Consider the following 24,852-nt stretch of genomic DNA (forward strand, 5'->3'; position numbering starts at 1 on the left):
CCCATCTTGAGAGGGTTGTTGTTTGTTTGCTCTCTCAAGAAATGAAGAGAGCCAGAGAGAACGTCACTCCATCTGGAAGATATCGCGCGATCTCCGTGATCTTTAACAGCTGACAAGCAAATGAGCTCTCGTGCTCGGTCGTTGCGTTGCTTTGAAAGAGTGCTTGCCGAGGTTGCGTTTTTACTGTTGACGTGGGCAAATTCCAAACAAGAATAAAAACAGGGAGCGTTCGCAAAAGTGGGCCAACGAAGGGAAAGGGCCCGGGACAGGTGTCTTCGTCGATGGGAGAGAAAAAGAGAATGGAAGAGACGAACGGTTGAAGAAGTTACGCGTAGAATGTAGGTGAAAAAAATGTTGATAGACGAAATTTAAACCTCCGCCTAGCATATCCACCCAAAAACGAACCAACGACGAGGGTCAAGGCAAAACGGGAAGGCAAAAACCCACAACCCACAGCTTGGAATGTTGATGGGGCCTGACGGATGGGAAGCATCAGGTACAGGTGCCACGCGATAAAGTTGCTCAACTGCTTTAGACCCTCAAGCTTTGCGGCACAGTGGGATAGAGGTGGTTTGCTGGAGGTTATAATTTCTCGGCAGATAGTAGAGAAGGGTGTTGAAGTTGTTTATGTTTGTGATTGCACGTACTTTCTTTTTGGTTACAATCAAATAATTGGCCTTCGCTTGTTAAGTTCCCACCCTTTATCTCTCTCAAGTTTCAAGCTGGACTTCCTTCTGGTCAGCGTAACGGGGTTAAAAGATCTATGTGAATAATTTTGTTTTGTTTTCCATTCCCTCTCAATCTGTAGGAAACTTTTATGAGTCGAAATAAAGGCTATTCACTGTCCTATTGATTGGAGGAGTTTACAGCCAAATTATTTTTTTCCATGAAAAATAGTAATGTCCTTTAAAAGAAAGGACATTAAAAGGAAAGAAAGGACTATAAAATAATTCAAGTCGTGATATATTCAATCACTAACCCAGTAAACGCAAAGAAACATGAAATCTTTATAGAAAATATTTAGATTTTATTGAATTTGGTTTCTTACGTCTAGCTCACTCGAAAAATAAAAGTCTACATATACATTTACATCCTATTCTTGAAAAGCACTCAATCTTACTCTACACTACCATATCTACGTCATTTCTATGTACAGATCACTGGGAAGGTCCCAAGTTTTTCCAACGCGCCACTATCTACACCACTTCTGCTCGGTTCGGTTCGATCGTAACACGAGCATACGGACTCGTGGCTCCAACCATCCGCATCTGCACGTGTGGTTTGGGCCGTATAGCTCTCACGATCAGGAAGATACCGATTGACACAAGCACTATCAACAGGATCGCCAACAGCACATTAAACACGGTGTAGATCCAAAACTGTTCCGCACGGCATTGGAATTGATGTGGTTCAACCGTACCGAATCGTTTGTCACGCAGTGCGTTCGGTTTGACACAGACACCGAGTGTCATCAGGTTGGGCAGTTCACGCAACCAACGCAACTGACAGTCACAACGCAACGGAGCACCACGGATGTCTAGCAGACGCAGATTTTCGAACGCAAACTGTAGCGTGGAGTTGAGCGTTCGGATGTTGGTACCCTTCAGGATGAGACGCTTCAGCTCGGTGTCGGTTTCGTTGCGGACAACGTTCTGACCGAACACGTGCGGATGGATGGAGGAGAGGTTACGGGAGCCTTGCAGATTAAGCATGGACAGTCGGGGTAGTCCGTAGAGGGCGTACTCCTCCAGTGTGTAGAGGATGGGCATGTCTTGCAGGATGAGCGATTCGAGATGGAGTAGATGTGGCAGGAACTTTGCTGGGATGCTCCGAATCGGTGTTCCACTGAGGTCAAGGTAGGAGAGCTGCTTCGGAAGCTTAGTTAGTTGCTGTATCCGATTGTATCCAAGCAGGGCACGTTCGAGACCAACGCCACTAGCCAGATTAATGCTCGTGAGGTTACATCTTTGCATTTCCAGAATTTCCAACCTATTTGTGACGCCGAGACGCAGGTAAAGGTCAGCCTCGGTCCGATTGAAGAATGTACCGAGCGAATTGTTCGAGAGAATGAGATGTCTGAGCTGCAGTGCGTTCGAAAATGCATTCACCTCGATCGAACCGATAAGATTCCCGCTCAAATCGAGCTTCTTGAGCTTCGAAAGCCCGCCCAAAGCGTCTGTTGTGAGCGTTTCGATACGATTACTGCTTAGATCCAGTTCCTCCAGCTGCGACACATTGACAAACACCTTATCGGGAATGGTCGCTATCTGGTTGTGTCCGACGTTCAGATAGCGAAGCTTCTCCCCACTAAGGCGGGGCACGACCGTTAGCCCGTTGAGCGATAGATCGAGCCGGATTGTACCCTGCGGTAACTGTTCATAGTCCTGCCAGAAGTCATCCCCTAGCTGATGCCGCTTACAATCGATCTGAATCTCCGGCAGCCCGGTAGCCGAATTATGTACATCACAATCGCAATACTGATCTCCATCGACGTCGGTCGGATCTTGGAGCGGTTTTTTGAAGTGACACAGGTGCGATACGACAACACGAACGTCTGGTGGTGCCGGTTCCATTGTGACCGGATCGTCCTCCTGGGCACGTAACACTTGCACGTACACAGTAAGACCGAAAAGCAGCAACACAATGATGCGGTTCATTTTCACAACACCACGCGCGGGCTTTTGCCAAAATCTAATCTCTAGCTTACACGGACAGGGAACGAAGGTAACTTTTCATTAAAAATTATCACAGCACAAATCAAATATTTGACCACGGGTTAGCACCGCTACCTTTCACCCCGAGACACACGCTACGTGACCACGACACTTGCTACCAACGAAAATAATTAGTTTTCACAACGCGGCGTAGAAAGTGGCTTCTTATCACAGATTCTATAGAAGAATCGATTTTTCGCTCGGGTTTTTTTTTTTTTTGTTCACTGTAGCACTTCCACCAGGCAAATATGGAAACGGGCTTTATCCTCTTGGACACTGATTAAAATCAACCCAAAGTTCACTAAAGTCAACCACACACTGACCTGACGCCTTTCGAAGGTTTGCCCGGTAGTTCTTCCGTCAACGGGAAGGGTAGATCTTATAACGCAAACACATTCAAAAAAAGGTCTTGCTTTGGCAAGTTCTGTTCCGTGTATCGTGTTATCTTTCGGTTAATAATACAACACGGAGAGTAGGAAGGAGAGAAAAAAAAACACTAGACTGCGGGACAGAAATGGCTCGACAGTGTTGCAACAACCTCGGAGCGATATCGGCAACTGATTATTCTGGGCTGGCAGGCTTCCCTGCAGCTTATTAAGGGGGGTTGTTTCTTATCAGTGCTCGTCAGTAGTAGTGGTGGTGATGTTTGGAATTGGTTTGTTTGAGTAATCGTCACCGCTACGCAACGGAAAAGCTGTGTGACGGCCTTTACAAAATGCAACTGATTCATGCGGATATCCGGAGGTAGGCTTCCAAGAAGATGGCAATTGAGAACGGTGACAGATGGTTTTTGTTGTGACTACACGCACCACGCTTCTGGCCGTTGTCGTTCAGATGCTATCCTTAAGAAATTTTGTTTGCACATGGACAAGAGATTTTTCGTTTGATAGTGTTATCGTTTCTTTGCGGGTTATCGATATGTCGATACCAGCTCACTTATCAGCAGTTGAAACGAAGTTTTTAGAGTTTGGCGACTGGCGACTTAAGAAACCAGCTGCTTTAAAATTTGATATAGTATAATATAAGGACTGTATTTCATGTCGTAAAGGAAGATCGTTTTGATACATCAAAACTACAGTTTACGTTGTTAAAGTTACACTGTAGCAGCTGCGTAACGATCAGAAAATTCTCGTCCATTTGTATGCGAATTTATGCGCCTAAAGGTATGCAATATAATTTTTTTTAAATTTTGATTGAATTTGACAGCGGATAGAGTCGTTTTTCTAATGAACCTTAAACTACTTTCAAATCACCATTGGATATTACTTACATACTCATACTGACTCCTTTCCAACTAAAATGTCTTTTGTAGGTCTTTTGTATTTTAATGTTTGTTGAAGCTTTTAATTCTAATTGGTATCTGTTTAGGGAAAGATAAAATAGAACAGAATTATAATTGTTCAATCAGGATAATTAAAACCTGTCCAACAATTGCAACAGCTTTTCCTAGCTGCTGATACAGCTGAAGCAATTGGTTGGCCACAGCCATCACGTGAACAATATGTGTGTGACCTTTATCCTTGCTTCAGTCTTTGCAAGCGGAAAGCGAGGAATGTCCCTGCAAGACAAAAGCTGTCAATCTGTGGCACAAAAACGTGACGCATGTTATCTCACCGTGTGCGTCGCAATATCGGGCGGCCGGTGATCTGATGCGATTGATGTGAATATTGCCGGCACCGGGCAGAAAAGGGGATTTATTCAGTCGGCTTTTGTCTCTCCTTGCCAACCATTCGGACGGATGGAGACCGGATAATGCTGGGGTTTTAATAGGTTACATAAATAAGGTTGGAGTGAGTAGCGTTGCCACTGTCTTATCAGCTTGTGTGTGTGTGTGTGGGGTGTGATGGAAAAAACATGTCATTTGTTACGGTTACATTGTAGCGTAACACTAGGCGTGTAAGATGAAGCTTCTGTTCCATCTCTGATTTTCCTCAGCTTGCATAGAGGAAGATGGATCGAGCTGCCGAGGTTCATTTTTCTCGCCGCACCTCAACCAAGGACGGATAGATTGATGGAAATTCCATCAGCGTCGGACTCGACAGGTTGGGATAGCGTGGAAAAAGGAGTCATCATTGTGTTTCCTAGTTGAGGCATGTTCGTGCAGGTGCTACACAATTGCTTATTGCGCTCCGACAGGACAAGTAAAGTGACATGAAATTGTATCTTTCCTGCTGATTGGCTTTCAGAAGGGGAAGAGAAAGCTTATCGGAAGGCCAGGAGAAGAATGGTTGGTTGGTCGAGATCTTAGGGTTAAAATCCAATTATTAATTATATACATGCGTAATGGGAATACATCCGGTTCGGTTGGGGAGAGTTTGCATAAGCAAAGGGAATCCTCGATGCTCGATAAACTTTAATTGAAGTGATATGAGACCCTGCGACCAAGGGGTCATGAACTGATTGTACTCTCATGACGCTTTAAACGGTCTTTAATTGATTCGTATTTGATTGCGTCTGTTTCGAACACGATAATTAGAAGCTGGGAGCATATAATTCAATGTTTTGAGCAATAATAATTGTTTGTTATGGTGTAAATATTATAAAGACATCCTACAATGAGCAGAATGTTCGTTCGAGCACACGCAAATAGCAGCACGTTTGTCATTTGTAATGCTCAATGCAGTACATCTCAAAACGGACAACTCATCATCACGGAGAAAACTTTCCCTTTTCCATTGCTGCGAAATAGTCCGCCTTTTCAAACAATTTTTGCAATTCCTGCAACGCTCCATCATCATGCCTGTCGTCGAAAACAACAATAACATCCGGAAAGGGGATTGTCTTCACGCTATTCTCGCTCTCATCCACGAAGCATTTGCTCCAGCTGAATCCCGAGTCGTCCCAAGTGGGTGTTAGACAGTTTTCCTTTGCCTGGATCTGGTCCAGGCACGCTGCCCTTTCCTTGACGGGGTAATTTTGACAGCCTTTTGAAGATGTGCAGCCATGCGAAACACAATGCAAATAGTGCAGCTGAGCAGCTGCCGAACGACAGAAAGGATCTTCGGCATTCCTATAACCGAGCGTTCCGCAAAATTGGCTGTGGAAAGGAAAAGATGGATGGGAAAGATGGGGCAAAGTGGAAAAGTGTCTTTCTTTCCCGGAATAGGCAAACCCGTCCTTCACCGTACACGGTACAATGGACATCCGTTTGTCGAAAGGTTCGTTACCGAATATTCGTGAAGGGAAAGTTGTGAGGCTTTAAAAGCTCGCAACGGATGCAAGGGATGCAGCTTCTCGAGGGTATTATTCGAGGGCAATATTGTTCCGTTTGCTCCTTTTTTTCCTCCCGCTTTAGTTGATGGAAGGAAAGTGAACAGTAGACAGTAGCATAAAGGAGCGAGAGGTTGCGTTTTGGAAATGATACGGATGTGCTTGAAAATTTAATTAGTACACTTGTTAGTACAAGCGGAAACAAGATAGGATGGGAATGGATGATTTGAACCTCAAGCAAACGATAAGCCAAATTAAAGTGACCTTAAAGAAATGGAAAGAATTCAATTCTTTAAAATACTTAAGAAAATATTTGCATCGTCAAATTGCCTAACTTTAGGCGTCGTTGTAGTCGCTGTATAACGGAAGGAAATTGTCTTAAATACCGAACTTTTAAAAATAGAAATCCTTTGCTACACTATATCTGCATCCCGTTAAGCATACGGTAGAGCATACACAGAACTAAGCGAGGACCTTATTCGCGTATGCAGGTGATAAATGGTTCACTGCAATGGTTGCACATTTCTCTAGCTGCTTTGCTCTACCGAGTGCATTATCCTCGACAGTCGGTACTCTGCAGTCGAGGCAAAACGAGCTCAGAAGTCATAGTCCACAGCTGCCGCTCATAATCCTACTGCATAATCAGCATTGTAAAATGGCGCCGGAGGGATGACTTCTTGTGGGGTGGCCAACAAAATCCACTCGCTGCAGCTCTCGGAAGATGATGATAAACGAAGGAACGCAGCTTAATGCGCTGACTGTTGAATACCTTTTGCAAGACGGGTTTTGACATGACGACTTCACAATAACGTCCATCTAATGATGTTATTCGTTTATAATCTTGCGTTTGAGAAGGTGTCTTGAACATAGGGAGTTAGGGATGAGGTGTGCGATGAAGTTATGCTAGAGAGATTCTTCCAATTTTTGGTCGATGAGAGTATGGTGAAGAAAAGCTCTTTTGACAGGTAACAAGAGTGAGTTTTATTTCACATCTCCAACCACTAGATTATTCATCCTACAACAACAACAGTTCACTTAGAGGAGTATAATAAATGATTCAAAGGTCCAACCGTTGATTGATTTTTCAGCGCACTACAAATTTTGGTAGTGATCGTGATAGCACTCATAAGCATTGAACGCCGTCTCACAGGCGTCCTCCTTTTGTACACCACACTTCTCCAACATCTCATCAATCTTGACCCGCTCGTAATCCTTTTCCAGTGCCACCGCAATCGCTTCCAACTGCAGCACACCCTCGGCATCCATAAAGTTCTCCTTCTCGAAGAAACATTTCATGAAACATTTGGCCGTACGATCGTTGGCGGTTAAATCGCCGTCCCGAAGTTTCGTTAGCGATTCGGCTCCAATGCCCGTTTCGGCCATACACTCCAGGGCGAAGATGCTTACCATCTTTTGTTGGCGCAGAGTGAATGCCTAAAATGACGGTTAAGAAATAGAGAAGCGAAAGGTTAATATGTTTTGACGTTGAAATCGAAGAGTTTGATTACTTACATTTACTGATGCGACTAGAACGATGAAAAAGGATAAGGATACTGGAAGCTTCATTTTAGAATGCTGAGTATGGTGCTCGGGAGATTTCAATGAGAGACTCGGCAATGTTCTGATAGCCTACTGACCTAATCCAATGCATTATATACCGATGCTAAATCCCACCCAGCTTAGCAGAAAATCTCCCCCTTGGCTCTTGTCTGATGTTCGTAAAAGCGTGATAGTGGTATGCTTATCCATCCCACCGATCCAAGTACCTATGTTTAGCAAGCTTTTGAACAGTTCAAGTTCATGTTCACTTCTAGCTCGAGCGCGTGTTTCCCTCCATTCTTTGCCTATCTTGGAATCATTAATTACAAGCATACATTCCCATTGCTTTGGGTGAGATGTAAGCCCACGGAGCCGCCCATTGCAAACGGTGCTAACTGCAAGTTCGTGTGCAACCTGCTAAAAGGTACGAACACTAATTTCCTATGCAGCTACATACATTCAGGGTTGAAGAGAAAGCCCTTTAAAAGTGACCGGTAGCCGCCCTGGCCGTGAAGGTGGAGCAGCGATACATAATTGAACTGCTGGTATGGATTGGTGTAACTACGGCGCTGCCTGCATGTTTGAGCTGCACTTTTGCCCGCAGTTCAATAATTTGTCCCGTAGAAGTGGTGCAAATTGCATTCAAAATTTAAGACCCACTCTGATGCATGCCCTGTTTTTGCCTTTAATTTATGGCTTTAATCATTGCAAATGGAGTGGTGGTGCAGTTGAGATGAGCAAATCACAATATATTTGTATTTGTCTGTTACAAGCTGTAAGAGCTTTTCAGAAACTCAAAGGCAAGTGATTAACATTTTTCTCCATCTTACGTTCAGCTTTCCATCACGTTTCGCTTCAAGACACACCTGGCGCAAAGACAGTTCTCCTCGCCGGTCGGAGGATGTGTAAGGATGCTTGACACGTGACACAAGCGGAGCACATACGATAGTTTGGAGCCTCATACTGAAACGATCGAGATCGAATAGTGTTTGTGTGTGTAAGTATGAGTGCAGCTGACGCTTGTTGGTGCAATGTTGTTAAACGGTTCTTTCTCCTTTGCTCCAAGAAACCATGTTTGTGGCATAATATTATTGTTGTGGTTCTTTGTGTCCAAAGGCATGGTTGTGTTGCGTATGCTTATTATAGGAACTTTTTCGCCCGGGCCAGGTTCAGCGGGCTCAAAAGGGCAAGCGACAAGAGGGTGGAAAAAGCAAAACTTTACCATTTACCCTTCGCAATGAAGTTATTCTTGAGCGGAGGGAAATTAGACAAGGTTTCATTTGAACCCTTTGGTGACAGTTTCCATTGCCGTTAGCTTGTTTAAAATGCAGTGTAATGTACGCGTAGTCACCTAGCATAAAAAATTGCGCCCAAATGCTATGAAATTTGAATCACAAAAAATTAATCATTGCCCTCCCTTGAGTCTTTTTGTGATATTTATATATATGTGATTTTTGTGATTTTGTTGGAAATGTAATAAAACAGCTTAAAAATATTCAAAGATTGGACTGTAAATCGCACGACAAATTATGCTTTACTTAGAAAGGTTAAAATCGAAGAACACTCAAAGAGAAAGGGGCTCCTTCTCCTACAGTGGCAACCTTCACCAGAGGCATGCAAAATTATAACGAGAGATGAAGCGAGCAAAACATTTCACTAACCTTGCTACTTGCACGCGTTCCTTCCAACGACCGCCAAGGGCGTGCCTTGGACGGTCGGCGGAAGAACTCAATGAATCAGCATGAAAATTGAATTGTTTACTGTAAACCCCCATGCCCACCCGGGCCGTGTTTTCCCTCGCAACAGGGAGAAAACCCGCATCTCAGACATGGTCACGGAGTGTGTGTGTGCGACTCCTCGACGGAGCTATAAGTACCGTTGACCGCGTCGTGAATGGAGGTGAACCACGTAAAGTGAGTGCTGCTTACTTGCTAGAGGCAATCAAATCAGTTAGAGTTCGAGCATAAACCACATTCATCGGTGGGAAATTCAAACGACTACGATCACACAATGAAGTGCAACGCAACGATCGTAACCTTTGTGGTGCTGGCGGTGTTGTTTGGTGCGTGTGGCGTGTCGGCCGTTAAGGTGAGATTCCGAGTGAGAGTGACGTGAGTGTATCGAAGAATTGTAATTTTAATACCCAATGTTTTGTTTTCTCGTGCGGGGTAGGGTGCACGGATGGAGGCTGACCAGGTTCGACGCATTCATCAAAATGCTCGTGAGTGTGTGAAGGAGACGGGTATTCTGCCCAAGAACGCATTCCGCGTGCTCAGTGGAGACTTTACCATTGACACTGTGAAGGCGAAGGTTTGTGAAGAAAAATGCCTTAGGTGTTTGATAGCAATTATGTCTAATTTACACACGTTTTCGCTTTCAATCGTTAGTGCTTCGTGAAATGTTTCCTGGATAAGGCTGGTTTTATCGACGATGATGGTGTGATCCAGCAGGATGTAATCCGCGAGAAGCTTACGGTGGGCATCGAGGCGAGCAAAGTGAACGACCTGATCAAGAAGTGTTCTGTGGAGGGAACGGATGCGTGCGACACTGCCTATCAGATGTACAAGTGTTTCTTCAGCAATCACAAGGTGCCGAAGGAACTGTTCCAGATGCGTAAGGGCATTGGGCGGCGAAATTTGCAGCAATGATTAAGTAACAAAGGATAAAGGGATGAAAAGAGATTAGTTTAAGACTGATTTTATATTTGTAAGCGATTAGTGAGAGAAGTTGAAAGGAGGTTGGTAAAGTAAATAAATGTGAAATGTCTATTCAACATGTCTTTTATATGTGACAATTTTCGGAGTGTTATCTTATTTTGCTAGTCATCCTACCGAGTCACTGCAATTTTCAATAGTCGTCAATCAAGACTTCTGTATGATGACAATGTGGTCACTTAGACGGTTGGAGCCCTTTGAAAGAAGAGCTAGATAGTCCAGTGTTCATGTTCTTTCTCAATATGGATAAAAGATTTTTTTTCAATTTGTGTAGAGTGTAGGGTAGAGTGCCACGTAGCAGTATGTTCGGGACTATAGAAGACTCAATCAACGAGAATGAGAAAAATATTTTGAAACATGTGTTTGTATACTTTTAGGCGCTATTGACTCTGTACTCTTACTTACTCACATATAAATAACGTGAAAATTCGCTATTCTACATGGAAGTATCCCTCGTTGATAGACACTTTCGTAATCAAAAGCTTCATTGCCCTTATCCGCAATGGGGTTTCCGGTTTCATAGAGCAATAGCACGTTAAAAATGTAACGAAAATTCATTCCCAATGCAATTCTCACTTGCTGATGAACTTTTTTTTGCCCTATTCGTTCAGTACAGACAGTGCAGGCAATGGTTGACTATATCAGCCGGAAGTGGTACCTGACCCGTTCGTGTTCGATGCAACAAAATTGGCATCGACTGTGGAGACGATCGTTTGATAGGAGCTTTTCGCGCTATTGAACCGGAATGACAACTATTGCATTCTAAATCCGCTTTTCGTGTTCGCCACCTTTTCCACAGGAGAGTCACTTTTTTGCTGCCCCATGCAATGGTTTTGGGGTTTTAACTATCATGATATGAATCGAAGAAAGAAAAATGGGGAGCTTCTTTTTTTTTGGCAATTCCATTCTTTCGTTTCACATTTGCAACTCTCCAGCTTCCGGTGGTTTTTGGGAAAATTGATCAAGTGTTCACACCTACCTCCTCAAGCGGGAAATGATAAGCGAACGAATTCCAGGAAGCTAGTGTGTCGATAGGACCTTTTTTTCAATGCGAATACAAAAGCTGATAGCGATGGAAAAGGGAGAAAACATACTGATAATAGTGGGCGGGGAAAATCAGGATGACATTACCCATGCCGGGGTTTGGTTGCAGTGGTTGCGGTGGGCCCGATGCAGATGTTTTGGTTTGTTATTTTGCTAGAAAATGGGATGCATGACCCGTATGTCACTCGTGTTGTAGTTACGGAGGTTTGCTCATTTCTGGCATGAATCGTTGTGGATACACTAGCACTCACATATTGGTTGAAAAGACACTCACCGACAGTAGGTTAAAAACTATTTTCCCATCGAAAAAGCTGCATTGTTTGCAGTTGCAGCAATGTTTTTTTTCTGTGTACCCCATCCCATCCCAATTCCTGACTACCGCGCACGGAACGCAAGCATGCAAGAAACGGAAAGCATATGCAAATGCAGTCACAATACGACACTAACTGTCTATTTTCGCATACGAGTTGCGATCGGGATGTGAAAATTGGCTACCGAAAGGCGCAAGGACTGACAGCAAAGAAGGCAAGGCGTCTCCATCAACAAAAAGTGCCATGTTTTTCTATATGGATGTGTGTTTGTGTGCCTGAATGAGTGTGTTTGTGGAAGCTAAAAACTTCTTCCACGTTTTCCAAGACAAACATCGTGCAAGATGACAGTCAGTCAGAAAGAAAGAAAGAAGGGAAACCGTATTGTGAATGAATAGTTTCGGTAAAACGTGACTTCCTGTCGACTTTTTGGAAAACGAAAGGAAAGCGGAAGAGAGAAGAAGGAGATGGGATATGCTGGCAACTGCATTTGAGCTTCGTTCGTGCCCGAACACGACCACTGGAAGGTGGTATGGTGAGTGATTTCGTGATGCAATTGCAGTACAAGCGATGCTGTACTAAAAGTTTTGGCACCGGCATGCGCTAAGACGTCAAAGTGACAGCTGTCAAAATAATGCACCCTATGGAATATGTAATTGATTTTTTCTTAAATGGAACTATTACTTTATCTTGCTCACTTACATATATCATGCGGATAATAATGCCATTATGTAAATATTGAATATTTCAGTAAGACATCGCAGAATATATTAATATTTTCGGAATGTTGGAGAAGCAGAAAATTGAAGTATAACTAAATGGAGGCCTAAGAAAAATAAACTCCCAGCTTATAACACTCTATGCTGTTATGTTTGCTAACAAACATTTAACAAATATTGTTTTAAAATTTCATCGATCTTGACATCGATTAAGTTGGTGGATTAGCCTATTTTAGACGGCTAGAATATCGCTAAAATTATGCATCTTTCAGCTTCCAAACATCAGAAACAATTCATACTTTTATATTTGCAGTATTTGTTTAAAATATTCGTGGCGCAAAATTGAAACAGATTCTCATTGTCACCCATAAATAGCAATATTTTGGCACAACTCCAAACGGATATATATCGACAGGGAAAGTCTCTGGAAAGCCTTTTAAGCAGTGCTATTCATCGATAAGACACCTGATTGCCAAAAAGACGGCCTCCATTTGATCGAGTAAACTCAACGAGACGGTATGTAGCTTTGTGTGCGTTTGAAGTATGAAAGGAATCCGTCTACTTCTGCCAAATTGGAGGCTTGCCGTTAGCCGTACGGATGGGTGAAAAGCAAACCTGCACCGGTTTCCGGCAACATGGAACAGCTTTTCCGGAAATTGAACCAAGGAAAAGAAGGCCTTTTGGTGGTGGAAAGAAACGCTAAGAAGGGAAAACAAAATGGAAAATGCCCCCCAAAAAAAAACAAACGTTTATATGTGTTTGTGTATTTGTGTGTGTGTGTGTGAGAGAGAGAGAGAAACGTGATACGGATGAGAACGAAACCAGGACGGGGGAAGCATCCGTCCAGACAGGAAATGAAAGTTGAAATGAAAAGCGGAAAGCTCGATGACAGGAAGCGCCATGAACATCTGCAATTTATTCAAATTTTATTGCCAACCCCCGTTTCCTGTCTGTTTCCCATCCATTCCCCCCCACATCAAAACTTGGGGGCCAGAAAAATGAAAACCCCCGGCACACCTCCACCCCCCGGGTGGTTGCGCGCGTATTAGCTTTCCCAGAGGTTTTCCCTTGTCGGTGCGGTCGAGACGTGTTTCCTCGGGGCTCGGCTCGGGTTGTACTGTTCCCGGTGAGGCTTGGTGGTGGCGTTTTTGGCCTTTTGTGTATATCATTCTACCCGACCAGTTTGTGAGTTTTTTTGCCGCTGTATGAGTGTGTGTGTGCACGTTTTTTTTATTATTTTTCTTTACCCATCTCGCGCACCGTTACTCTTTCGTTTGATTTTCATGTTTTGAGGTTTTTTTGAACATGTTTTTCTTGCCCTCCCTTTTGTTGTACTTCTTCCCACAATGTATCAGGCTTCTCTACGAAAAAAAAAAACACACACACACGCACAAGGCTACGGGAGCTTTTTTCCAGATGTGGCTTCACAGCCCTCAACAAAATCAACGCTATTCGGTACGTTTTTCTATTTATTTATTTGGCCTCGTCAGTGTGTATGTACACATGTGTGAGTGTGTGTGTGTGTTGTTATAAATATTTTTTCAAAAAACAGAACACGGATCAGTGGGTGGGATTGCAGGAAAAACAGTTGCCCACAAACACATGGGCCAGAGTCAAACGTCACGTGCTGGAGTTTGCTCAAATTGCGCATTGAAAGTTTTATGGGCGTTAGTGTATGTTGCTCGGTTTGCTTTCTGCTGGCGTTATTTACTGCTTTTTACAACCCACAGGGAAAAAACGATTAAATACTCATCGCTGACAGAATCGCGACAGGTCATGTCATAGCTCGCGGGAAAGATAGCCTGTTTAGAAGGATTTTAATGGGCGATACTATTGGTTCAAAAATTCAATTGCCCCGATCGCGTGTCTTGCTTGTGAACATGAACGTACAGGAACGTACATGCATTTACTATTATTGAGCACATAAACAATGGTTCTATTGCAGTTTGGAAGTACTTCTGTAACATATGCCGTTAGAATCTTGATTAACTTTTGCCCTCACATACACGAGGGTCAGACTGCAAGCCCAACGGTCGGTCACTCGTAAACGCATTCTTTTGCAGTCGATTAAAATGGAAATTGTCCATCATCTTCGCAACCTGCTGTTCATGTATTCTGGGCACATCAGCTCAGTACGCCCAAGATGCTTGGTATTCGTAATCGAAATCATAACCATCGTCGTCGTCGTCACCCTTTTTGGCGCCGAAGAAAATGCTCCGGTCGTCATGATCACGGTCGTTATTATGTTTCTGCCCTGCTGCAAAGAAAGAAATCGCTCTGTGGTGCGATAAGCAGAGCACACAAATACACACACATACAGAGAAGTAGTGCATTTGCTGGCGCGATATGATTGTCATGTCCGGTGCACGTTCATGCGATTGGTTTTCGTGTGTTTTCGACCATAAACTTTGCTATAAATATGTTGCTCGGGATTTTGTGAAACAGTCCACCCCCCCCTAAATGTAGGCAATATGGTGCGAAGGCAGTGGGTAACGGCGGTAAATTTCGATACTAGAACTAAGGTTGTACTGAGTGGTTATTTTCCTTTTTGCTTCTGTTCAGTTGAAGGGAAAAAGTTGCACGGTTGCAGTGGACAAGCATTTGATATGGATGAAGCGAAGTTGTTCTGTAATGGTCAGCAATAAGATGTGGTAGTAGTACATTGGTACGGAAAAATGTCATCATTTTCATTTGAAACCGTCTTGTACAGATATTGAAGCGTTAGTACTAAGCAGAGGCTACAGTAATTCAAACAGAACACACAAATTGAATGTTTAATATTAGTTGCAAACGCTCTTAAAATCATTTTTTTTCTTGCCGTGCTGATAGCACCTAAATCTCTACTATCTGTTGTCTCGTGTCTGTCTTACTGTGGTAAACATTGGGATGGGTTGATAGAATTTACACTCACACTTTTCCCACCTTCCAATCGAAGACGAGGTACAATAAAACTGTTTCAAATGTGCTAAAGAAAACAGGCACAACGAAAAAAAAAAATCCTCAAAGCCTCATGCGTTACCCCCGAGATACGATATAAACCCGACAGATTCGTACGTTACTGGCAGCACACGGTGGCCATAAACTCACCCGGCAGCGCCAACATTCTGGATCGGTAATGGAAAAATCTTACGTGACCGGAATGGAAGTGGTCGCCCGCTGCTGTTCGTCAGTGGACTGTTTTAATATTTACTCACAGCAACCACCTCCACGTTGCTTTGGAGCCACATAGAACCGTGGCAGGATAGGAGAACTTGTTAAAGAAAAGAAAAATAGAAAAAAAAACAGAAAGCAAACACGCTGAAAGCTCCCTGTCGAGAGTCAAATTTATGAACTAGCGAAAAAGACGCGAGTGTGTCGTCCTGGTGGCGCGTCCTCCGGTACTTTTAAGAGGTGTGGAAAACATAAAAGAATCGCTTGGAAAGTTATTATAAAACTTGATGACACAAATGCAGTGAGTTTGAATCGGTAAGTTGTTTGTATTGAAGGCAACTCAAAATAATTCTTTCACTATCAAAACGTGGGCCAGTTCCGAAACGATTTAGTGTACCCGTTGAAAATTGTTCAAAATTTTCAATTATCTGATCAAACTATAGGTGCTCTAAACATGCTTGAGGTATCTTTATCGGTCTTTGGGAAGTTCCGTAAAAATCCCACTTAAAGAAGGATTGATATTTTAACGTTTTTCCTGTCAGCAAATTTTCATGTTCGACACGCTTTCGGCAGCACGTGTATTGGTACCGGGAATGGAAACTCTCACACACAAACGAAAAGCAAACACACTTTCAATAACAATAATTTAATTTAACCGTGCTATTTGCTGAATATTAATCTCCGTTTCCGTTCCGGAGAAGTTGTTGCACGTTGCGTTAGGAGGATGTGTTTGACTTTTTTTTTTTTTTGGGTGTATTTCATTGGAAACTGGAATGAGTTTGTGTGTGTGTGTGACTGTGGCCTAGAGCAATGGGTAGTGATGGAGAAAGAAACGTAATCGTTGGCAGCACTTGTCGGTTACGCGTTGCTCGTTCAGAATTCATCAGCAGTACGAGAGAAAGCTAATCAAGTGAATGTGAATAAATTTCATGCTTTTCGGTTCACTTACGTTTGCTAGCAGTCTATTGCTGGAGTATAGCAGTCATCGAACTATTTTGTGTGGGGTAGAGTTCTATGAAAGGGGATAATAAGTATTTTTTTTCGAATTTTAAAGAGGAAAGGTCTCGATTTCTCGAGATTTGTTTAATATATGCACAAAAACACACACCTATTGCATAACTTTGGGCGGTGTTGAAGAAGTTCGCCTAAAGTTATGCATTTTAGAACAATTCTTTAAATAGATTTCTCATTTCCTTACAATTTATAAGGCAAATCAACTGTATAATCTTTACCTAAAATTCCTTCGTCTACTCAGCACGCTTAAACTACTGTATAGAAAGAACAGGAAGACGCTTATTATTTATTTATTAATTCCGATGGAAAATGGTTCAGTAGCGCTAAAGGAAATCCGTATAAAACGCACTAGCGAGTGGATAATTGTAGTTGATTAAGTGGTACAGGCCTAATGGTTTGCCTATAACGAATGTACCAGTAAAAACATAACGCGAACAAATGAAAAGCTGCCATTTTACGCTCACGACAAATGATTTAACAAACGAGCGAAAAGGCGGGCAAAAAATAAACACAGCCCCGACAGGAGCCAGAATGGTGACACGAGAATTGTACATTAAATTGTAATTTGCAACGTGAAGGATGGAAAATCGTTTCATTTAGCACCGTTTGGTGTGCCCAAATCCTCGTTCACTGGAGTGTGAGGTTAACAATGGTGTCCGAATTTTTAACTTAAGAGCAGAAAAATTGACCACAGAAGAGTAAAAGCAAAATATCAAATATTAGCCAACACACCATTTCGGAATGCATTGCGGTCAAGCGAAACATTTACGCGCCTGAGAAACTTAATGGCTAAAAGATTGGTTTTGTGTGTTTATTTCTGTTGATATCGCGATTTGCCCCCACACCGGTAGAGCTTTTATAAAAGCATCCAAATTAACAGGTAACATCCAGATAATCCGGTGAAAAGACAATGCCTGTTAGTATGATGATTGAGTTACCATGAACAAGCGAGATACAACCGTTTCTCTTTCTTTCATTCGATGTATTGCGGTGTCCTGGCTAGCAAAAAAATCCTTCTAAATTGGTATGCGCGGAAATTTTGGGTAACAGGAGAGCAACCAAATGAACAAATAACTTCCACACCGTCCGATGATGCAGCTGGCAGTTTATGATACATTAGCAGAGATAGCAGGGTAAATGGTGAGCGTATAAAAAATGCACCATCGATGATTTATTTGCACGGCGGTGTGTTGGCGTCCAACGCACATTAGTTGCCATTAAAATTACATTTGTAGCAGCAGCAGCAGCAGCAGCAGCAGCAGCAGTTGAGCGCAGTTAATAGAGGCTGTCGATGCGAATGCTAATGGGATTTGTGTGGAGAACGCTAATTGGTAGTGAAGGAAGGATGAGATAAATTGAACTAAACAAATTGCTTAATGTTGCTGAAAATATTGTCGAAATAAAGCTTTTTGCCGTGGCTTGGTAGCTAAAATAAAACGTAAGAAACCCTGCACCCGCGGTGCAGTGTCATCCATTTTCATAATGGATAACGAATGGCTAATATCGTAGCGCGAAGCGTTTGTGAGAATGCGTTCAACCTTTAGCTTTCCGACCGTTTCCTTTCGCGATTCTGACAGCAATTTTGAAGCAAAACATGACGCCATGTCGGCGCCTGCATGTACAAGACGCTGTGCTGTACGCGATGAAAGATCGCTTTGGAACAGTTGTGCAGTCGGGCGAGAAGATCCGCCCCGTAGGATCCTCGCGAGATTCACTTTATGGTTGAAAGAAGCAGCAGCATTTAATCATATTTCCTGCTACCAAGTGTGTGCATCGTCTTGTTGCATGTGTTGTCTGATTGCTGGCTAATAGAAAAGGGATACCCAGGCGACAGGCGTGTGAATGGTGATGGAAGAAGTATAGCGGATTGCACACATTCAGCCGAGTATAAAAAACTTTGAGAAGGATGTTTGAGAACTGTCAGAAAAATATTTTTTTATCATAAATATAAGTAAGCTGAATGCAAAATTTACCATTCTTCAGGAAATGGCACATTTTAAGAGCTTTAGCAGTACATAAAATCGTTGAATGTAAGCTAACTAATTGAAGGCTTGTAAAAAAAGGTAGCAAAAGAGACTCTTGAGTACTTTACATAGGTATGGGTCATAGATAATTTTAATTTCAAATCACCAAAACAATCCTTTCATGTCACCGAAGGTAGTGAAATAGAAAGCATAGTAAATTGAAAATAAATTGTAAAACACTCACAACACTTGTCCTGTGTGTTACTTTACATGTGAATTCTTTTTAAAAAAGAAGAAAAATATTAACGAGCGTACAAAATAGCAATATGCATCGTAAGCGTCTCGCCCACTGGGCGTAAAAACCCACAAACGTACGCTCGAGGAAAAAGGTTAGCTGAAGTGTCACAACAATTCATCGTGCAAGCGAGCGCCGCTGGTGGCAATACATTTCAAATTATGTTCCAGGAAAGCTACCTCATACGAGAGGGACGGTTGTTTTTGAAAGTCATCCAAGACACAACAAGACCAGCTAGACGAGTGTGGGTTCAAATGCAAAGAAAATCTATTCTCAACCCCCACGTTCAAACGACACAAACCGATCCAATATAGCTTGACAAAATATTTATGACTTCGAGACTGGCTGGCTGGCCCGTGTTGGGTTGGCGAACTTTGAGCATAAAAAAAGATCACTGACACTACCGTTTAGTGGCACGTGTGAGCTAATGGGTATAGTATTTCTTCGTGCGGGAGGAAAACTTACAACCCCCGTTGAGCTTTTCCGAAAAAGCTACAGCTTTCTTATACCTTTGCTTCGAAGACATGTGTTTGGGGTTGTTTGGAAAATATTGTTTCAGAATGTAGTAGTTGTACATTTTTTATCCGTCATTTCTTTCGTAACAGGTGGATGCATTAATCCGTAGGTTGATGTTATATATTTTTTCGAATTTTGCTGTACAAAACGTACCTTAGCTCCTACGTCCAGCGCTGAGTTTGTGTAGTGTTTGAAATATTTTCCGGCGTGAGTTTCAAACAGTCGAATGTAAACAGCTTCACGATATCGTTTCCATCAGAAAGATTACCCGCCTCCATCGAGAGCTACTGAAAGGTGCGTGATGCAGGATCTTGACTGGTACGAACGAGTTGGCCGGTGTTTGCGCTCGAGCAATGATTACAATATTTGATTTCCGCTAGAAAAACTAACCTGAAACCCTGGGTTGTTGTTTGGGTTGGAAGTTACGGTACGTAAACTTCGAGAACTGTTTACAACTCTGCTTGCACGAAGGAGTAAGGAAGGTTTGCTGTTTGCATATGACGAGGTTAGCATATGACCGGGCCAAGAATATCAGACTCCTCCAAAGGAAGAGGGAGGAGAAGAAGTTGTTGTTTTTAAAATCGAACATAATTTTCAAGATAGAGAAAGAGGTAAATAAAGTATCGTTTACATGCACTGCCAGCGCATGATAAGCCGGATTAGGTAACTGGTTCGGTTTACTGGAGAAGATTATTAGATTTGAAACTCTTGGAACCTGAAACTGAATGCCTCGTTGTAAACATGTTCGCTTCTTGGAATATCTTTCAGTTAAGATGGAAATCGCTAAATAACAACTTATAGAAATGATTCTGTTAACATTCTAACTTATATTGACACTAGCACTGTGTTGTGCACGTTGCATACATTTAGGCAACTATAGGGCCCTATAGCAATAACGCTGACCGTTCAGTCCAGTTTGATTCGAGTCGAGCTTTTTGCTTATAATGCGATCAGACTGAGTGCAATGTACAACACCGCAGGCTGGCAATCTCGTCCCGGATGCAGTCGGGGCAAGTGGTAACGACACTCGGAACACTGCGGCATGCAGTTTGCGCCATGAATCATGCTACCCAGTAAGACCACAGTTGTCCTGCTGGAGGTGTCTCGATGCAGCAGTTTTCCTGCTACTTGCTGGAGAAGCAAGCCCAAAGGACGGTCCTGCAAATGTGTGGTGCATGTATCGTGAATATATTGAAATTTTTACTCGTTCACCTGCAACGTAACCTATTTTACGTGTTGCAGGTGCCAGAAACAGGAACCCCTTTTTATTTCCTTCTTCCCAAAGGACGGTTAGTCCGTCTCCTTCTCTCTTACTTTCGCTAGAGTATGTACCAGGGAAGAGTACCAGGGAATTATGGTGCCGATACGAAAGCCGGGTGAGCTTGAAAGTGGAGTTAAAACACACATCGGGGACGAGAAAATATAGTTTCATAAATAAGTTTTATAATTTTATCGTTTAAGTTTATCGTATAAATTCCGGCTATTCCGATACAGGTTGGGGACCCAGTTGATGTAGGCTCTCGAGGGAGACGTTTCTGTGAAGATGACTGTGTTTCGCTCCCTACACTGTGGTACTCTATGTCAAACGATTTCTGAGGGCAATTTGATAGCATGGCCATCTTTCTAAAGGGCAAATTATCTCAAAACAAACTTTCCGATAATGTCATGTTCGTTTTCCATACAACTTTGTTGAAGTCTTTAGGGAAATTGAATACGAGGTAGATATATTCACCACGTTTACCTTCATTGCTATCGCTCATTGTATGTTGATAGAAGACATTCTTCAACACAAAGATGACCCGCATAACAGTGTGTCAACAAAAAAAAAAAAAAGCCGGGAGCACATCAACGACCGGCATCATCTCTCAGCTTACTCCCCATTTGTGATCCATTACCGAAGGCAGTCAGGCGCGAAGATGACTCATTTCCGATTCCATCCATACCAACCTTCACCGTCAACCATCGAAATGCGTTACTTCCGCCGCATTTAATTGGCAGCGGTCGGCATTCGTGGGCCGACACACAATCACGAACACTCCCGGGTGCCGATTTGTGGCTGATTCCATCGCAGCAACATCGAACGCCCGGCATCGTCAGATTAGGGAAAACCCGCAGGAATTCCACCGAATGCCAGGGTTGATAAATTTGCCACCCCCTGTTTACAGTGGTATTTGTACGATGGGTTTCTGCTTTCCCTGGGCGGTCGAAGAAAAAGCGTTCTCTCCCTTTGGCATCTCCGCCCTCCCTTCACTGCCGAGGAAAACACTCGTTCATTGTTTACTTCTTCCGGAAAGTTTGCGATTCATTAAATTTTCACTTCTGATGAATTGCAAATACTCATTAAAATCGGAGTCTTTTGTTTTGCTGTCAGTGTCACTTTGGGGCGCGTAGTTTGCCGGCACGCCGTTTTCTTTTCATTTGGGACGAGGCCAAGGACATGTCGACGTCGGACGGAGACGGACTAAGGGAGGGTGGTCGCCCTGGAGGGGAAAATGCCATTCGTCACGGACTAACGCCAATGATGGATCTCGCGAGTCTGTGTGCTAGTCACTGTAGAGGAAGCACTTTTTACGGTGCTTTGATCCTTTGGATGGTGTTGGTCGTGTACAAATGTTTAGTTTAGCCGGGTGGAAGGCGTAGTTGTTTTGTGTTCATTTTCACACATTGTAATTTGTGCTCGGTTGTTTGAAATTAATAATACGAGGAGATGTTATCAAAAACATTACGGTGGGATTGCAAATTTATTACATTTACAGTACAAATTACTTAATTTTGTTGTTTACGCCTAAAAGTATGCAAATACGCTTCGAAGAGCTTATATGAGACACTCAACTTGTGTTGTGTTTTGGCTTTTGTTTCAAATTTTTACATCCATCACCCAAACAGTGTGATGTCGAATTATTCGCGCGTTAAGCTAATTCATTCCAAAAAAATTCCCTGTCATCAACCTTTTCCCGGATGTCCTGTTTTAAATTCTTTCACAGCTCGCTTCTCGTTTCTCTCAATCTTACACATTGTATGTTGTTATGCTTTTCGATTGTCATCCAAAGGTGTACCCAATTCCCGTAGCTTCATGTCGCGAAACGTGCTGCGAATCTGTAATAGACCGTCTTACATTACACACATACAGGAGGTCTCGAGCAATTGAAGACATCGCCATTACTATCACTTCCGCTTCCGGGATCCACCTGCGCGGAAACGTGGAAGTTTGCGCGACACGCAATAAACCTCTATTCGATGGCGAATTTATGCTTATCATGTTATTACGAACCTCCCTGTTGTTCACCATTTCCTCCACTCTCACGGAGCAAGGTGACGCGTCGAAGACATTGAGTTAGATTAATGAAGTGAGGATGGCGTTTCTCGTCGTGGTGTCGTATTTTTACACGTTATCTTCTGCTTCTTGAGCGAAACAACGGCAAAACACGGTGAAAACAGTGTGACCAACACAACAAAGACAGAGCAAAAACATACAGCATTACAGCACGGTGAAATATGCGATCCACTTTGGCTTTTCTGCACATTTTACTTGCCCGCTTATCGTGCGGCGTGTGGTTCTTTGATAGGTTCTTTTTTCTCTTCGTAAATTTTCCACTGACACTCTGCAGGTTACACCGCACAAGATCATAACCATGATATGTCTTCCTCATTACCGAAACTGGGACTCCGCGCTCACGTCAGCAGAATGCCGTCCTTCGTCCTTTTTTCCTTCGCGTGCTGCGCTGCGGAGCCCCTACCGACGACCGTTATTTACGCCGTATTATTTCATCAGGATTTTGTTTATCTTTCCGGTTGGTGCGTAATGTGGCGCCGAATGGAAGTGGATAGAGGATTGCTGGTATAACTTTTTTTTCCACAGCTACCGAGGTGTCCTTGCACGGGGAACAATGTCGTGCCGCAACACGCCACTACTTCGGCGCCCGGAAACGATGTCGTTCGGCGGAGGGTTGCGACCGGTTTTTTCCGCTGTGTAGGCAATTTGTATCGGGGTAGTCTTAGATTTTATTTCGCTCTGCTTACTTAAAAAGCGTCCAAGCGCAGTCGGGTGAAGGTGTGGAGTTTTAGGGTGATGAAGCTTGGAGTGGAGCTTTGCCCACAAAAAAAAAACCCATCACCTCAATGAAATGCGAAGCCAATTAACGGACGGAAGTTGCTGATTATGTTATGCGCTTGTTATGTTGCGTAAGGTGCAGGAGACAAGACACACCACAGGGACACGTGGGCACAAGTTTAATGGCTTAGCAGACGCACGCTACAAATTGAGCAAAAGTTTCTGTGTTTGTAGGAAGGTTAGAGGGTGGAGGGTGAAAAATGGAGGGATTGGAAGAGAATGATAAAGTTTCGAAGATTGGTTTCTTTGTTTTGGTCGATTATGATGGAAAATTGGTGTAGAAACAATACAAACTGTACAAAAAGAATCTTGGATAAGAGGTAAGCAGTGGCGGATAAACCTATGGGCGGAGCTGACGGGACACCAGGGGTCTCACCGGCAAGAGCCGTTTTTTCGTCTGAGATAGGTAAATCTCACCAAATTTCCATGCACGCCAGAGCAGTACGATCCTCTTGCAGCACCACCCGATTCGACCAAACATGAGAGAACTATCGCCGATTTTCCACGGGAATGCAACTGGTGAAATTTTCCGAGCAGCTTTGGGATCCTCTAAGCCCCCAACCACGCAACCAATGGTATGATGCAAGTCTTAATCCGGCCAGGAATGGCCGAGTTATCACCGATTTTCCACGGGAATGTTTTATTTTTTCCGCAATAACTGGGCGGGGGGTGAAGGGATCGGATTGAAGTATTCTACAAAAAGTTGCGCAGTCCTAAGACTCATCCAACGGTACGCGGAACGCCCCGATCGGTCCAGAAATGGCCGAGTTATCACCGATTTTCCACGGGAATGTTTTAGTTTTTCCGCAATAACTGGACGGGGAGAGATGGGATCAGGTTGAGGTGTTCTGCAAAAAGCTGCGTGGTCCAAAGACTCATCCAACGGTACGCGGAACGCCCCGATCGGTCAAGGAATGGCCGAGTTATCACCGATTTTCCACGGGAATGTTTTAGTTTTTCCGCAATAACTGGGCGGAGAGGGGTGGGATCAGGAGGAGGTGTTCTGCAAAAAGCTGCGTGGTTCAAAGACTCATCCAACGGTACGCAGAATGCCCCGATCGGTCCAGGAATGGCCGAGTTATCGCCGATTTTCCACGGGAATGTTTTAGTTTTTCCGCCATAACTGGGCGGGGGATGGTTTAATCGGGTTGAGGTGTTCTACAAAAAGTTGCGCGGTTCAAAGACTCATCTAACATTTTGCGGAAAATCCCGATTGGTCAAGGAATGGCCAAGTTATCGCCGATTTTCCACGGGAATGCTGCTGGCAGAATTTTCCGTCAGTTTAAGAAAAATCTTCCCTAATTCCGTTTAATATTAAAAAATAAGTTGCGGAGGTCTTTTAAACGGATATTTAAGGAAAGAAATAAAAATTAGAGGAAATTACTTAAAATTGAAGAAAAAGTTAAAATTGTGCCGGAAAAAATTTGTCTTGCCGGAAAGAAAATATTTTCCAATCCGTATTTAAAATTTCCATTTGCTACCTCCTCGGAATCATGTTCTCCTGTTACTCCTGGTCGAATTTTGCCGCATCGAAATTGGTCAGATTTCGGCCGA

The 24,852-nt window shown here is 43.2% G+C and overlaps 3 protein-coding genes across 3 annotated transcripts; 1 reads left to right on the plus strand and 2 right to left on the minus strand.

The window, feature by feature from the left end:
• Positions 1 to 1,187: 1,187 nt before the first annotated feature.
• Positions 1,188 to 2,657, minus strand: LOC126568177 (leucine-rich repeat and immunoglobulin-like domain-containing nogo receptor-interacting protein 1). Its single transcript, XM_050224617.1, has one exon. It carries the CDS (start codon positions 2,655 to 2,657, stop codon positions 1,197 to 1,199), a length of 1,461 nt encoding a protein of 486 aa, XP_050080574.1. The 3' UTR covers positions 1,188 to 1,196.
• A 4,359-nt stretch (positions 2,658 to 7,016) lies between these two features.
• LOC126568592 (general odorant-binding protein 69a-like) lies at positions 7,017 to 7,490 on the minus strand. The gene is made up of 2 exons (XM_050225092.1): positions 7,437 to 7,490; positions 7,017 to 7,358 (listed from the first exon to the last, which is right to left on the minus strand). The coding sequence occupies exons 1-2, from the start codon at positions 7,488 to 7,490 to the stop codon at positions 7,017 to 7,019; spliced, it is 396 nt and encodes a 131-aa protein (XP_050081049.1).
• A 1,938-nt stretch (positions 7,491 to 9,428) lies between these two features.
• Positions 9,429 to 10,111, plus strand: LOC126568555 (general odorant-binding protein 56d-like). The gene is made up of 3 exons (XM_050225053.1): positions 9,429 to 9,551; positions 9,636 to 9,773; positions 9,851 to 10,111. The coding sequence occupies exons 1-3, from the start codon at positions 9,474 to 9,476 to the stop codon at positions 10,109 to 10,111; spliced, it is 477 nt and encodes a 158-aa protein (XP_050081010.1). The 5' UTR covers positions 9,429 to 9,473.
• The last annotated feature ends 14,741 nt before the right edge of the window (positions 10,112 to 24,852 follow it).

The sequence above is a fragment of the Anopheles maculipalpis genome, chromosome 2RL (assembly GCF_943734695.1).
Source record: "Anopheles maculipalpis chromosome 2RL, idAnoMacuDA_375_x, whole genome shotgun sequence".
In the NCBI taxonomy this organism is placed as follows: domain Eukaryota; kingdom Metazoa; phylum Arthropoda; class Insecta; order Diptera; family Culicidae; genus Anopheles; species Anopheles maculipalpis.

What these genes read in the sequence shown, in the direction of transcription:
- LOC126568555 (XM_050225053.1), top strand. Translation starts at nt 9,474, where the DNA reads ATGAAGTGCAACGCAACGATCGTAACCTTTGTGGTGCTGGCGGTGTTG. An exon ending in GTGGCGTGTCGGCCGTTAAG is followed by an intron (nt 9,552 to 9,635) that starts GTGAGATTCCGA and finishes CGTGCGGGGTAG; the next exon opens with GGTGCACGGATGGAGGCTGA. An exon ending in TTGACACTGTGAAGGCGAAG is followed by an intron (nt 9,774 to 9,850) that starts GTTTGTGAAGAA and finishes TTCAATCGTTAG; the next exon opens with TGCTTCGTGAAATGTTTCCT.
- LOC126568177 (XM_050224617.1), bottom strand. Translation starts at nt 2,657, where the DNA reads ATGAACCGCATCATTGTGTTGCTGCTTTTCGGTCTTACTGTGTACGTG.
- LOC126568592 (XM_050225092.1), bottom strand. Translation starts at nt 7,490, where the DNA reads ATGAAGCTTCCAGTATCCTTATCCTTTTTCATCGTTCTAGTCGCATCA. An exon ending in TTCTAGTCGCATCAGTAAAT is followed by an intron (nt 7,359 to 7,436) that starts GTAAGTAATCAA and finishes CCGTCATTTTAG; the next exon opens with GCATTCACTCTGCGCCAACA.